General features: G+C 38.4%; 1 protein-coding gene across 1 annotated transcript in view; it reads right to left on the bottom strand.

Annotated features, from left to right (window-relative positions):
* GSK3B (glycogen synthase kinase 3 beta) overlaps positions 1-14,768 on the bottom strand; it is a 149,400-nt gene that overhangs the window by 33,009 nt on the left and 101,623 nt on the right. The window contains exon 7 of the mRNA XM_041464119.1: positions 9,395-9,492. Coding sequence (XP_041320053.1) covers positions 9,395-9,492 — 98 coding nt within the window. The remainder of the gene's footprint in view (positions 1-9,394; positions 9,493-14,768) is intronic.

A 14,768-nucleotide genomic window follows, 5' to 3' on the forward strand; every position in this document is an offset into this window, starting at 1 on the left:
AAAACCAAAAATATCCTATCCACAAAGCAACCTTTTAAATAACGAGCAGCAGCAGAGAAAATAAACTCTGCAACTTGTTCAGACAGTTGTTCCTTGGATAACAAATCTGAGCAACAAATTGTATAAAATGAACAATAATGTTTTGTAGATCACATCGCTCATGAGGATTTAAAACCCACATAATTCTAAAAGCCAAGGGTTACTCAGAAATGTCAGCAGATTTTTTGGGCATGTCTGAAAACACTGACATGTGTTTTAGGGGGTTTAAAAAACCCCTTTTTACCCCCATTTTTAGGGGGTAAAAAAGGAGAACGTCTGCAGATTCCATATATTTTGCTCAAGTTTCAAAGGAAAGACGAATTGAAAGGAAAATGTGCCCTTTCCCTGCTGGCTTTCTGTCTGGCACCCACAAGAGCATCAGCCACCCAGCTGCCAGCCCTGCCAGGATGGTGCTGCTCTCAAAGCTTTGATGACCATCACTCTCAAACCTTTCCAGTTCTAAAAGATGAGGGGATTTCCCACCCCTAAATATTATTTTCATCCCAATTTGGGATACAAGTGATTTTTAAAACCTTGAAAGTTTTTTGATTTACTTAAATTAACTTTCTGAAAAATGATGGACACACTCTATTGCTCTCTTATCTTTTCTAAAAGCTAAGTTTTGATGCCTCCCTAGTATAAACAATAGTTTTTTAAAAGCATGTTTACCTTCTTTACCCTTTTTCTCCTCAAAAAATTTCTTCAATAGCTTTTCTAAGAAGCAGCAAGTAGATTTACTTTAAATTTAGCCCAAATATATCAAACTCGCTTGGTTGCCAAGGCTGCTCAGAACAGGAGCCTACACAGTGCAAGTATATTTAAAGACCACCTATAGCATCAGATAACTTAGATTAGACAAGCAAGGCCAATTTCATGGAAGAACCCACAGACAATGTCTATTCATGCATTTCACTAAAAGCACAGCTGTAACTCCAGATGATGGGAGAGGGCAACTCCTAAGCTCAAGCACAGGCATCTAAGCGACAGCACTTCAGGTTTCACAAATGCTTAGAAAAGCAGGTACTGAAGAGGGATCATGGTAGCTGAAAGAAGGGATTGCCTGGCCTTTCAGCTACATAGCAGCCTTTGACACATGAAGTAACTGTACAAAAGGAAAGGTGACTGCTAGTAGCTACACAGTGTATTTATATTTACTCTGTTCTCTCGAGACTGTAAAACCAGACTGCGCTTCCAACCTTTACTGATAGCAGATTAAAGGAAAAAAAAAAACAACACCCCAACCACAAAACAACATGCCCCAAAATCCAACCAGAAACTGAAAAAGAGAAGTAGTTTGGAAGGAAGGACAGAAGTTTTGAAGACTGTGTCAAATTCAAGTTACAAATTAGAACATTGGGATGAATAAAGTGATAAACTGTAAAACTGTACCAGTACTTGACTTATCTTGAAGAGGTCCTGTAGTGGATCTCTCCTCACCTCCCAACATACCAATTCTGTTTGTTACATGATTTGAAATTGTACCTCACTGATTTATACTGAACTTTCAGTATATTAGGAATACTTTCAAGTAACCTTGGTAACAGCAATCAATTAAGCTGCTGCAAAAATTGGTCAAAATTCTTCTTTTGAGAAAGAAGCATGAATTACTGTGCTCATTTTTTTGCAGAATTACTCCATAAAACAGCTGGTTTGCATTCAGATTGAATCTCATGTGTTTTAATTTGTGCCCATTCTTCTTGTCCTGTCATGGGATGCCAAAGAAAAGAGGCTGGCTCCTTCTTTGAACCCTCCCTTCACATACTCTGTACACTAGTAAGATCCCCACCGATCTTGCAAATGTCAGAGAAATACAGGGTCCAATACTGAATTATCCAGGTCAATGCAGATTGGCACATAATATTTTAATTCCTGGGGAATCTTATGGATTCAAGGAAATCCAAGGAAAAGTTTAATTATTTTTTTTATTTAATACTTGAAAAACAAAAAAAACCAGAACCAAAGTAAGTGTGTAATAATAAAAATGCAGCTGATGGAATCAACTATAACTAAAATGAAGACTCTCAAATGAACGAAGGGGAGGTCGATGTGAGAATACAAAGCATCTTCCTGCAAGTCAAGATGCCAGGTCAACTAGTTTTGCTCTTCATTACCAATTGTCATTATCATAATCTCTTAATTAAAAATAAAGAAGCATTATCTACTAAGATGAACTAAAGAATACACTTGCTGAGAAGCAGACACTGCTCTGATTCTCCTAGGACAAAAATTGCACACAACAGGTTTCACAGTATATTCTGTCAAGTTTTTTTCCTTGACATTAGTCTGTAATGGATGAAGGTCCCCAAAACATTTTTGTTCCACGAACAGGGTTCATGAAGGTAGGGTAATGGTATGTATCTCCTGCAGTTAAAGAAAAGCTACAATAATGAAAGGCTCACAAGAATGTCATCCTTACCAAACAAGAAGGGGGGATTTATGAACCTGGAATAAGCCCTGAACTTGAATAAAGATTTTCAGTTTATGTTTTTACAATCAACTTTTTTAGAAGGAAAAGATGGATTATTCAACTCCAAAAGACACTTCAGTTACACCTCAGTACCAAGACAGCTGCTGCCCACACCTGCTTCACTATGCAAACTGCACTGAGTCATTTATGACCAAACCCACACTGTTGCAACAGCAGAGGAAAAGGAAAACTGCAAGAGTTTCAACAAATCCCAGTGGAATAAAGGCCCTTTATGACAACCATTGTTACTGCTGAACATTTGCCAGAATGCAATCAGTTAGAAGCACAGGGACCTTGGTTAGAACCAAGAGCTCAGAAGCTCCAGCCGGTAGTAACTGAACTAGGGAGGGGAGAATGTGATAATTTAAATCAGAAACCTCTAGAAAGCCATGGTTGCAGCAGTATAGTGGTCTTCCCTGGGAAAACTGTGCACATTTATGAGGAAATGTATTCCTCAAAGTCTGATGTTTACGGCTTACCAGATGGCATAATTAATGCTCCTGCAAACATGACTGCACCTCTTCAGAAAGTTGTAACAGGTGTGCCAATAGTTATTTTAAAAATTCACATTGTAGCATCTCAAGCACTTAACACTGCTTGAGACAATACTTCAAGAGGTCTTCGGTAGAAAGTAAAATAAACTTAGCCACTTTATATACACTTCCTTTCAAAAACACTTTCTTGCCAAACAATGACAGCCAACTAAATATAGATATTTTTTCTATTCATAACACGAAAGGAGCTATACATCAGGAATAGGAAGAAACCCATTGTCACTGCTGACATGAATATAATTGGCAATCAACTTTTTATACTGCCTGCCTGCAAGCACTGGAAGTGATGAATTAAGTGAGGCATAGCAACAGCCAAGTTGTGATGTGGGGGGACATCAGGGAAAAAAATGCCAGAAGACTTCCCTTAGGGCTGAGGACAGAACCCATGTGAAAGCCCATGTCAGACACAGGCAGGCCGTCAGCACAGGACCACATCCACTACAATGAAACACTCTCCTATGGCTTACTCTCCCAGAAGAGAAGGCTCCTCTGCCCATTTAACTACTCTGACTGGATTTATTTTATTTCAAAAACTGAGCCCAAAATAGTACCTTGACATTTGAGCATGAGCCATATATTCTAATTGCAATCTATACTTAGCATTAGGCGCAGTAAAACTGTCAAGAGCCCAAAAAGTAACACATGAATAGGATTCCTGATACTATTAAACTTGCTTTTTCAAAGATTTTTCCCCCTAGCTCCCCCTTACCCAGGGAACTATGAGAAGAAGATTTTATTATTCCTCTTAAATTACCATGAAATGCCAGTTTTGGTGCAAGGAATAATCACAGTGCAGTAGCAACCAATAAACTCAAAGCAAACACCACCCCCACCCCGTAACCCCCACTTCTTTCCTGCAGTTTTCACAAGTTGGTTGATTCATCTCATACTCTAAATAGCAGCACACGGAAAAAATATTTCCGGTAAAGAAAACAGCAGGCAGATTGGCTGATGCTGTCCTCCCCATGTCCCAGGGCTGCTCAGATAATTATTGCTGCTTCATTCTTTTGACAGATCTATTTTTTTTTTTCTGCTTTTGAGAGGAATATGGGGAAGGTACTAAACAAACTTTGAGAAGATAATTATCTTAGAAACAAACCTGATACCCTTCTGAGATTCACTTCCTGCAAGAGGAAAAAAGAGTAACCACTGTCTGCAGGAACTGTACTTGAAGACATTTTAAGTTTGGAAAGCATATGCCAGGCAGTTTTACCTTGATGGTTTTGGGATGATGTAGAGCTTGTGAGGCCAGGAATACCAACAAGCTCCCAAGCTTTCACAGGGAGCACAGCAGTCCTGCAGCCACCACTGCTGCACTGCAAGCTGCTCACAGGAGACTGGAGATATATGAAGCAGTCTGTCCTGACTGCATCTCAAAGAAAAATCACTCTTGTGGTCTAAGTGCTCCTTCTTTCAAACTGTATTCAGCATGGTCTCACTTCCACAGTGGATTTTAAATAGTGAAGTGGCAACTGCAACCCTCCTGGGCTGCTGGAAGAATCCATCAGGTACAAGGCTGCATGACTGCTCTGAGGCGTAGTGTTTACTTGTACATAATTTCTTTATGGGATCACTGATGAAATCCACACTACCACCACTGTGACTGTTTCAGAAACTGAGCACATTTCTGAAGGACATGTCACTTGAAAGCCAGTAGGGGCATGAATTTCAACGAGTATATTGGGTTACCCACTTGAGATATTCCCAGCGATGGGACAACCTAACATTTGGAATAGCAAGGAAGAGCTAAAAATAAAAAGTAAGAGTCACCATTCAAGATCAAAATTCAGAAAAAGCACATGATTTCTCTCCTGTAATAGCATAAGTATTCAAGAAGAGTGTACTTGGGTTAAAGTACTTCAGATGGGGCTCCAAGACAGTACTCCCCTATATCAAATATCATTTTGTCAGGGATAAGTGGTCGAAGTTCTCTCTTTCTCAATCAGACCGAGAACATATGGAAAGACCATATTTAAAGAAATAGGAGCAAGAGGAAAAAAATTAAAAGAGATCTGTCTTTTGATGCAATTAAGCGTGATGCTGTGGTTCTAGAGGGGTACAGTTTTTCAGACCAGTTTGCAAATACACAGTAGGTCTGGAAAAACTCCAGGTGCAACTATATGGAGAAGATCTTGCAACACTGCTTGAAATGAAACAATATTAAGCCCATTGAAAGTGTCTCAAAATCTGTCAAAAGCCAAAAATGCTTGTGATGCAGCAAGGGACTGAGGATGCTGAGCATATGGCCTGCAGGAAGGGCAAGCTCTGCCAACTGATATATCACCATGAACACAGCTAAAGATGGGATGTCATCAAGAACTGCATGAGAAAGGAGGACTAATTTAATGTGATGGCATTTTGAAGTCATTATCCAGTCTGATGCAAAAAAACTTCACAGCCAGGTGTAGCATTCACTTGCTGTGTTGTGAAATAAACTCTGAATAATCATAGCTGAGTAAGCAACTGAAGAGAAAACTGAAAAGTTTATCTTGGCTCAAAAAAAAATGCCTCAAGTGTAACTGTGATTCAATCATCTTGAATTGATATGAACCAGCAGTAAAGCTTCTAAGTTGACCTTTTCCTGCAGTGGAATCACTCAAATATAAAGGATGGAAGTCTGACGTATTTCCAAATGTGTGGGTAAGTAGTTTCTTACTATAGCCCATTTTTGGGAGTTTAAAATACACAATTTTCCCTGCCCCTAAGTTTCAGACACACAGTTCCAATGAAGCTATCTGAAAAGCAGGACCCCAGATAGTCAAACAGCAGCTCCCAGGTCCCAACCTGCAAGCTTCTACCAAGCTCACTGCTATTCTACAACCGTCAGAGCCCACAGCTCTGCTCCTCCCACAGCCAGCTAGCATTAAAATAAGGCTGTGTTACAATGAAAGCTTGAAATACTAATTTTCTATGACAGCAAATGGAAGAGGTGGAAGCCATCTGTCAAAATTTTTTATTGAATCCCACCCTAAAGAAAACTTTATACAACATCACGTTTTACACATGGTGCCAAGATTTAACATTTCTGGTAATTTCTGCAGAATTGCATGTTCTCAACCATACTGAGGCTACGAAACTTAAACTCACTCACGTGGTTTCTTCTTTTATATCATCCTTTTAAATCTAAGTTGAATTTAAGCATCATTCTGGAAGTGCTAAGAGCAGAATGGTTCATCTCGTCTTTGCAGAGTTAAAAACCAAATCTGCTTAATTCTATTATTGGTAATTTTTAAAGGATAGACAGTAGATGGGACAGATCCCTCCCAACACCTGGCAGAATGGAAAAAAATTGACCTCACTTTCTACTTTTTCCCTATTTTCAAAAGGTGAGAGAAAATTTGAGGTTAACAGTTTTTCCCTCTACTCCCACCATGAGAAATACTTATAAGTGGATGCAGTGTTACAAGGGAAGCACCTTGTTATCCCATTCCTAGACAACTTCTCATGGCTGCTGATCTTGATCACAATATTATCAATTATAACTTTTCTCTGTATTCCCACTTTCACCTTCTGCTAGGGCTTTTCTGAATAGTTTTTACAGAACTTCACAACAGAAGATTAGGGAGACAAGGGCACTGAAAAGCAATCAGTTTCTCTAGTTTGCACTCAGCTTCTCTTCCAGTCTTGCCTTCAGAATATATGCTGCAAATACTGCCAGAAGAACATGGTACCCACCCATTCAGGCTCACATTTTATGCTACACTTACTTCAAGTTTCAGTGAACATCCTTTTTTTTGTGATTACTGCTGTAAGATTTACAGTATTTTCCCCAGACTTTCCTAAAACATACTGCCTCAGTACATTTTGCTTCACTTCACTTCTGTGTGTAGTGGACTACATAGCTAACAGAAGACGGAAAACCCCAGAACAACACAGGTGCGAATGGTCATTAAATATCCCCATTTCTATATTTAAAGAAATTAGTCAGAAGTTTGTTTCTGTGAGGGTGAATATCCTAATTTCAACCTGTAACTTACTGAAATACCCTTTTACACTGGGTACTCCTTCAGTTGCCTTGGGAAATAACATCAGTTTGCCAGTACTATATATCATCACTACTATGAGTTACTCAAGAAAGTTACTACCACAGATGGTACAAAGGCTATCAGCAACTTTACTGAAGTACTCCTCTGCTTCAATACAACTGAAGTGTAAACAAATAAGTGCCACAATTGGAGAACATATGTGCTGTGAAATTACTGGCTCATAGATGTTTTTTTCAGTAGTGCAGAACTGATGTTAACAGCTTCTTAGCAAACTTTCAACCAAACCACAAATTTCTGCTTGCCAAGCATGTCAACAACAAGAGACCGTCTATCTCCTCATTATTTTACTTTCACATTGTGAAATCAAAGCAATAGTAGGGCAGAGCACTATGGTTTTGCCCATAAGGTCTCTCTACACTCAGATTTCTCATCGAGCCATGGACAGTCACCATGATATAAAGTTCTATTTACAAAAATTCAGGTGGAGGTTGGGCTCTTCTTGTGGCCAACAAGTGAAAAGACCAGAGGACATAGTTGTAAGCTGCACCAGGGAAAGTTTAGGCTGGACATTAGAAAGCATTTCTTCACAGAAAGGATCTGATCAGATATTGAAATGGACTGTGCAGGGGGGTAGTGAAGTCACTGTCCCTGGAGGGGTTTAAGGAAAGACTGGATGTGTCATTTAGTGCCATGGTCTCGTTGACATGGCAGAATTGGGTCATAGGTTGGGCTTGATCTCAGAGGTCTTCTTCAATCTTGCTGATTCTTGGATTAGCTTTAGTTTTTCAGGATTTTAGATACTCATTAAAAAACAAACCAGGACTTTTCAGAAATGTCCCCCAAAGACAAACACATGTTATCACACGAAATCCTGAGGAGGTCTGGTCATCTGACGTGGACCCCTTCACATGTCACAAAAGCAGCGTAGCAAAAAGCAGCACACCACTCCAAGACACTTCTCAAAAGTTAAAAATATTGTCACTTGTACCATCATCAGCCCTCCATCTGAAAGCAACTCTAGTTTTTTTAAGTGTTTCCTAAGCAAACTGACCCAAGTTGATAAACTGAGTTTGAAATATACTGGGCAGAAAAGCAATAAGAAGACATCAAGAAAATCATTGGAGAAGTATGTGCAAGACATGGAGTCTCCAGAGGAAAGCTGCTGACTGGAGGATGTTCAGCAGGACAGACAGAAACTCCCTGTGGTCAGAACCTGGAAGAGATGGGGTGACAGTCTAGAAATGTCACAGCACACCCCCAAGCCTCAACAGCCCGTGTCCTTCAGGCAGAAGAATGACCAGCTGGTTCACTCTCTTAGGACAGGGACAAAGACACTGGCAGCTCTTCTAGTAAGTGACACAGACAAGGAGGAAGTTCTCCTTTTCCACCCACAGATTTGGAGTTTGAGGAGCTTTTCACATGCCTGCCACACAAATATTTATGCACCAAGGTAGTGGCAAAATCAAGGAGGAAATTCTCTTAATACAGTGCCTTCATGGTAATGAAGTCAATAATGCTGAACAGTATGTGTACACATCCTCTGTAACAATGCCATCTTATTATGTCATAGTATAGACTCAGAGGAAAATTATACTGCTCTCTCTGGAATTCTTGTTTCCTTCACTGCAGAAGTTGAAAAAGGCAGAGTAGACAAGGGTGCTGGGAAGTCAGACAACAATCTATGAACTATTCTTCCATGCCTCCAATTTGAGAACCATAGAATATTCACAGCTTTCCAAATTAAATTAATCAAGATGTGCTTGGACCTAAGTGATATATAAGTGTTATGTATTTTGACACATTAGTTATTATACCTTGAAAAACAAGACTTTTCAGGTGGAAGGTACCTTTGCCCTACATGTCCAGATTCTATATCTGCAAAAACAAGTGCCCTTTCCCACCTTTCATTTTAAAAGAGCTAGGAGGAAGGAAGAAGAGAAGGCGACTAAGTATGTGAACAATCTGGCATAAGGAATTTAACAACACCGTTTTCAAAGCCAAGTATTAATTCTGTGCAACAAAGGAAAGAGACAGACTTCTAAAGAATGAAAATCATACATTAATAAATATTGGCCCAGTATGAAAGCACTTTTTCCAAGCACACTGCAAGTGCAATCCTTTACGAGGGAAAAAGCCCCAATATATATCACTATGCATAACTGCAAGAAGAGAAAGTAAAGATCATCAGGTTCTCAAAATAGCATGAGAAGTATTTTCAAACTGTTTACATGCAAAACCCTGTACAATCATGTCAGAATATATGTATGTTCACCTGTTTACAACAGTGCATGTTTTCATACTGATTCCCAAGGAATAATGCAGTCAAAACAACACTTAACATTCCATACCTTGATTATTTCCACCAACTGATCCACACCACTGTCACCTGGAAAGATCGGTTGTCCTAGTAACAGTTCAGCCAATACACAGCCTGCTGACCACACATCTAAAAAGGGAAAGGTGGAGGACAGGGAAAGGTATCAGTAAAATATACATATTGAGCCATTCATAAAAAAAACCCAGTCATTTTAAGCTGCTTACTTTATCCTTTGCCATGTTTGATAGTGTATGCAACACAGCTAAAAATGAAAACCATTCCTATCCTAATGTTACCAGGTACCTGGTATAAAACAACAGTGTGCAGACAGTCTTAGAAGTCAAACTGTGAGATAATGAGAACTGGAAAATCATGTTAAATGCCGTAATACATTGACATTAAAACTTACATATGCAGGGAAAAGACCATAAAATGCTTGCCATTTGTAAATTGAGAATTTCCTCCATCCCTGTGTTGGTTTAATTCACACTGATAATGAACTATGCATAGGTATCATCCAACACAATGGCTGATGTTTTTACTGTTTCCGAGTGTTGAACAGACTCAGTTTTTCATACATATACTGAAAGCACACATGCAATGACAGATGAACCAGTACTGCCGGTATTACTGGTATCCTGAAGTACATCATGATTAAGGGATCTGGGAGGCAGCCTCTCTAACCAGTCACTTCAAGATCTAATCTTTATCCCAATTCCATTTGCCAGCTTGGATGAGTAACAGAATTGCAAGTCATAGATCACATGTCAACAGCATCTGCAGAAGAAGCCTTCAACTAATTTTTGCATGTATACCAAAAACCTCAAGTAGTCCTTAGGATCTATTCCTCCTACATGAAGAAAATTTTCACAATCTATTGCAGGTATATCTTCTCAAATAATCAGGCAATTCAATATTACAGAAGGAACTTAGGAATGTATGTAAGCGTACTACAGAATACAGCATTTTGTTTTTGGAATGTAATTAACTAGAAAGAAAAATCTAACAAAGCGAATGTAATAAACACTGTATATCAGTGTTGTGAGAATCTAATGTAATTGCACAGCAAGTAAATGGCATTTTAAGCTCAACACAGTAGAAGTATTGTACTTGGATGCAGAAAACTGCTTCTCCCCAAAAATAGATTCACTGTAAGGTTTTCTAGAAAGTCATCAATTGTTGATTGAATACCTGAAACCTTACACTAAAATCCAATCTCAAACAATCTGTCAGCAACAGAAGATCTGTAAAGCCTATAATATAAAGAAATACCCCAAAAGGGAAAACCAGTCCCCTTCCACCCATATTTCTTTAAACTCTCACCTACTTTTATGAGCTAGCCTTGTCCCCCATCAGAATTTATCTCCTGAGGCCTGTTCCAACTGAGATAATCTATGCTATGACAGAAATCCTTACTCCCTCATCTATTTAAACTCTGTCCCATCCCTGGAAGTGTTTGAGGCCAGCCTGGATGGAGCTCCGAGCAACCTGGTCTGGTGGAAGGTGTCCCTGCCCATGGCAAGGGGTTGGAACGAGGTGATCTTTAAGGTCTGTTCCAACCTAAGCCATTCTATGACTCCATGGGACTGTAAATATATAGGATATAATATAGTAATATAATATATTATACAATTATCACATTATTTTTAATTATAATTATATTTATTTTTAATTATTGTTAGATTATTTTTAATTATTATTAGATTAGATTATTATATATTATTAGATAATAATATATAGGATATAATATAGGATATAATAGGATATACACAATCCTGCCAGTTATGGCTACAGGTCTGAGTAAGGAAAACATCTCTGCCAATTCTCCAAGCCATCTATTATCACTTTGTCACAACCACAACAGAGTGGTGCAAATTAAAATCAAATACAGCTTTCAGGAGTTTAAGACTTATATCAAAATTATCAGCAAGTTAAAACACAATTTGCCTTCTTCCATTTCTAAATGAAAGAGTGAGAAAAATACTTCCTTTCCTCAAGAATATGGTTCAATTGGAATGTACAGTAGACTAACACCACTGTCATTACTCCAGCTTTTGAAATTATTTACTTCCAAATCAAATGGATGCACTTTTACCTAACGTCTTGGTACAAACATTGCATCAGGGTTTAACCTAAAAAGTTACTACTTACAATGTAAACAGTACCAGAAATACTTTGAAGTTTTTTAACAAGCAAACATACAAGATGATGCTTTTTAATCTTCTAGTCACATTTAATAAAAGCTGATATGGCCACTGAGGTGCTAAGATCTCTTTTGGACAACAAACTAAGAAGGAATCATATAAAGAATGTTTAATTACATCTATCTGCTAATCAATGTCTCTCTGATAGCTCCTGCTGTTGGACCAACAGATCCAGCAAAACCATGATGCAAAGCATCACCTTTTGTGTCTTCCATGCCTATTAGGTTTAGAGGAATTGCGTAACAGTTCAACAGACAGCACAGCTTTATTCAAAAGTATTGAACAGATAGATTAAATGTACTAAGCAGTCAGAGCACTGTAACTTAGAAGTCTATTTAAAGATACCTTTAAAGGGTTTTAAATAAGCCAAGTCCTTTAGACTGTCATTTGTAAAACAAGTAGTTACACCAAATCTGTAATAATTATTTACAACCTAAATCCTTATTTTGTACTGAAAATGTTATATATGGCAAGGAAAAATACTTGAAAGAATATATACAAACACAAAGCTGACAGGAGAGTAAGACATCAATCAAAATTCACTTCCTTTAAGATTCTGAAACTATGCTAGCATTACTTTTTTCAGATTAGTCTGGTTTTCTTAAACTATTTTAAATCATCTTCTGGTCTGACTGCTCCACTAAGTTTGCTTTGAGCTGGTTTTGCTTTTCCTAGGTTCCCGAAATGCTTTTGCACTCCACCAGCCCATTTCAGACAAGTCTGTAGGGCAGAAGTCTCAAATCAGATTTCATAAAAACAGCGGGAAGCATCAGTGTTGCTGCCAAGGTGAGGAAGGTTCAGTCCCTGGGGGAAGTGCTAGGCTTGCCCCAGCCCTGCCAAATTGCAACTGCAAACCAGTCAAACAATGTGCAGGTCCTTGTTCAAGAAGGCCAAGCACAAACAGCAGAGGGCACATGAGAAAGCTGAGGGCACCACATGGGAACAGAGGAAAAAAGCAAAGGATGTAGGTCATGAGGAAATAGGTGGCAATGGCTGAGGAATACTTGCTGCATTCATGCTGGGTTTAATCCCTCAAAAATACAACAAAATCCATCAGAAACCTGTTGCTCCTTATGCACTGAAATCTTCCAAACTAGGCAATTTTAAGTCTTGTTAAAAGTCTATTTACTTTTCCTTTACTTTACCTGCTAACACTTGAAATACACAGTGAAGTAAAACACAGGCATTTCAAAATCTCCATCTTTTTTCTAGGCATGTAATTTCACCAACTTCCAAATTAGGACTTGGGCAATGTTCCCTGGACAAGGAAGTGAACAAATCCTTGAAGCATTCTCAACAAAATCCAGAGAGTGGAGGCTAACTTGAGCAGCTCCAAGGAGTGACAGAAACAAAACACAACATACACAGGTATTTATACAACTCTTGATAAGCGATGCACAATAAGGAACAAGCTAAGAAATTTCATCTCTGCTGAAACTTGATGGAATTTATGACATTGACTAAAATTTGGTTCCAGGATAGTTTGCTTTTTTCTCCCCACACCCTTTATATTTTGCATTAAAAAATTTATCTACCACATCAGGATGGTAAAATTCTTCCTCAAGCCTGAAGTAAACAAGTACTAATTTCTGTATTTAAAGACATGTTACTTAAAGGAAGTGATCAGCTTACGGTAGTTCCTTCCCAGAGACTTTTCTGTCTTAGTACAGTCAGAGCTAACTGGTACAGATTAATATGTGGTGTAACTACCTGCTCCCACGGGAGAAGAAGCATTTTCTGAACTATTTCTTTTCAGTATGTGCAAGTTAATTAAAGCAAACTGGGACTCTCATTCACATGCTTTAAATTAGCTAATAAACAAACTAAGAGAGAATCTTAAAAGAAAACATGTCAACAAATGGACCTGATGCCAAACTAGTTGGGACAATGTGAAATTTTAGGAGAAAATACTGAAAACTACTCATTTTAAGAAAGCAGGCAAGAGTACTTTCTTCATGCCTTCAGTGAAATGTAGTCTAAACTATACAGAGAATAAATACAACTACCAGGCAATAGCAACCTTCAAATAAGCTTATTTCAGACAGTTTTCACACATTACAATGGTAGCTAATGCCATATCTTTCCTAGACTAAAGAACACTTAGATAAATACCATTACCACCTAACCTACCTCCATTAATTTAAACACACAAAAATTCATATAGCCTCTTGTACTACAAAACTTTTCTTAAATTAAGTCTCTACTACTTTATTGATCTTTAGAGCTGTTAGATGGATATTGTCTAATAATATAATCTTCATAATGCCCTTGCTTTTGAATGCATTCTAGCATTAGAAGGCAAGAAAACAAGTATTTTATCCTTAAATCAGGAAGCGGCATAATACACTCCTTAGCTTTAATTCTGTAAGCATGCAATAGCCATTTTGAGTTGGAAATTAACACCCTGTCCATAAATTTCACTTTTTCTGATCTCAAACTCTGCCTTCCCAAGTTGAAAAGCTGGCTGTCTTCTTCACAGCACAAGCACCATTCATTGAATTGCACTCTAGGTCTTCTAAGTCGTTATTTGGAGGACAAGGAGGAGGAAGGGAAGGGGGGAAAAAAGGTTTCTCTCATCCACTTAAGATGAGAGAAATTAAGAGTACAAATTAAGAATTTCCATTTATCTGATGCTTTATGGGGCATATTTACCTTCCTACTTTTTTATTACACTCATCTACTCATCTCTGCCTCACTATTCCTTCATCTTGATTGACTTCCTCCACCTTGGAGGTGACTCAAAGTTGCTGCTCTGGAAACTGTGGAAACAAACCAAGAGTCAGAAAAGCAGCCCTGGGAAGTCATAAAATCAACAGCTTCTAGCTGCCAAATGCCAGACCCACAGTGCTTTTCACTGCTGCTTGTTTGAAACAATATTTGGGATGTGAGAACAAGAGCAAAATTCAGGATTACAGGCAGGTGTGCTGTTGGTAGAAGTTTCGCACATCAAACCACCACAGATCCATGGAACGAGGAGAAAGAGTAAGGCTGAGACATGAAAATGCTTGAAAATACATGCTTGTTCCAGTGTTTGGAAGAAAAGCTAAACACAGGTATCTCTATTCTTTTGCAATGAAGAGATGAAACTACAATGACAGGTGGTAGAGTCGTTCAGTAAATTAACACACCTGCTTACTTTCAGCACTGGAAGTTGCCATTTGAGAAAGAAGCAAATCCTTCTGACTGTTTGGCAACTGTTCA

Source organism: Pyrgilauda ruficollis, unplaced genomic scaffold, assembly GCF_017590135.1.
Source record: "Pyrgilauda ruficollis isolate IOZ18807 unplaced genomic scaffold, ASM1759013v1 scaffold17, whole genome shotgun sequence".
Taxonomy (NCBI): Eukaryota; Metazoa; Chordata; class Aves; order Passeriformes; family Passeridae; genus Pyrgilauda; species Pyrgilauda ruficollis.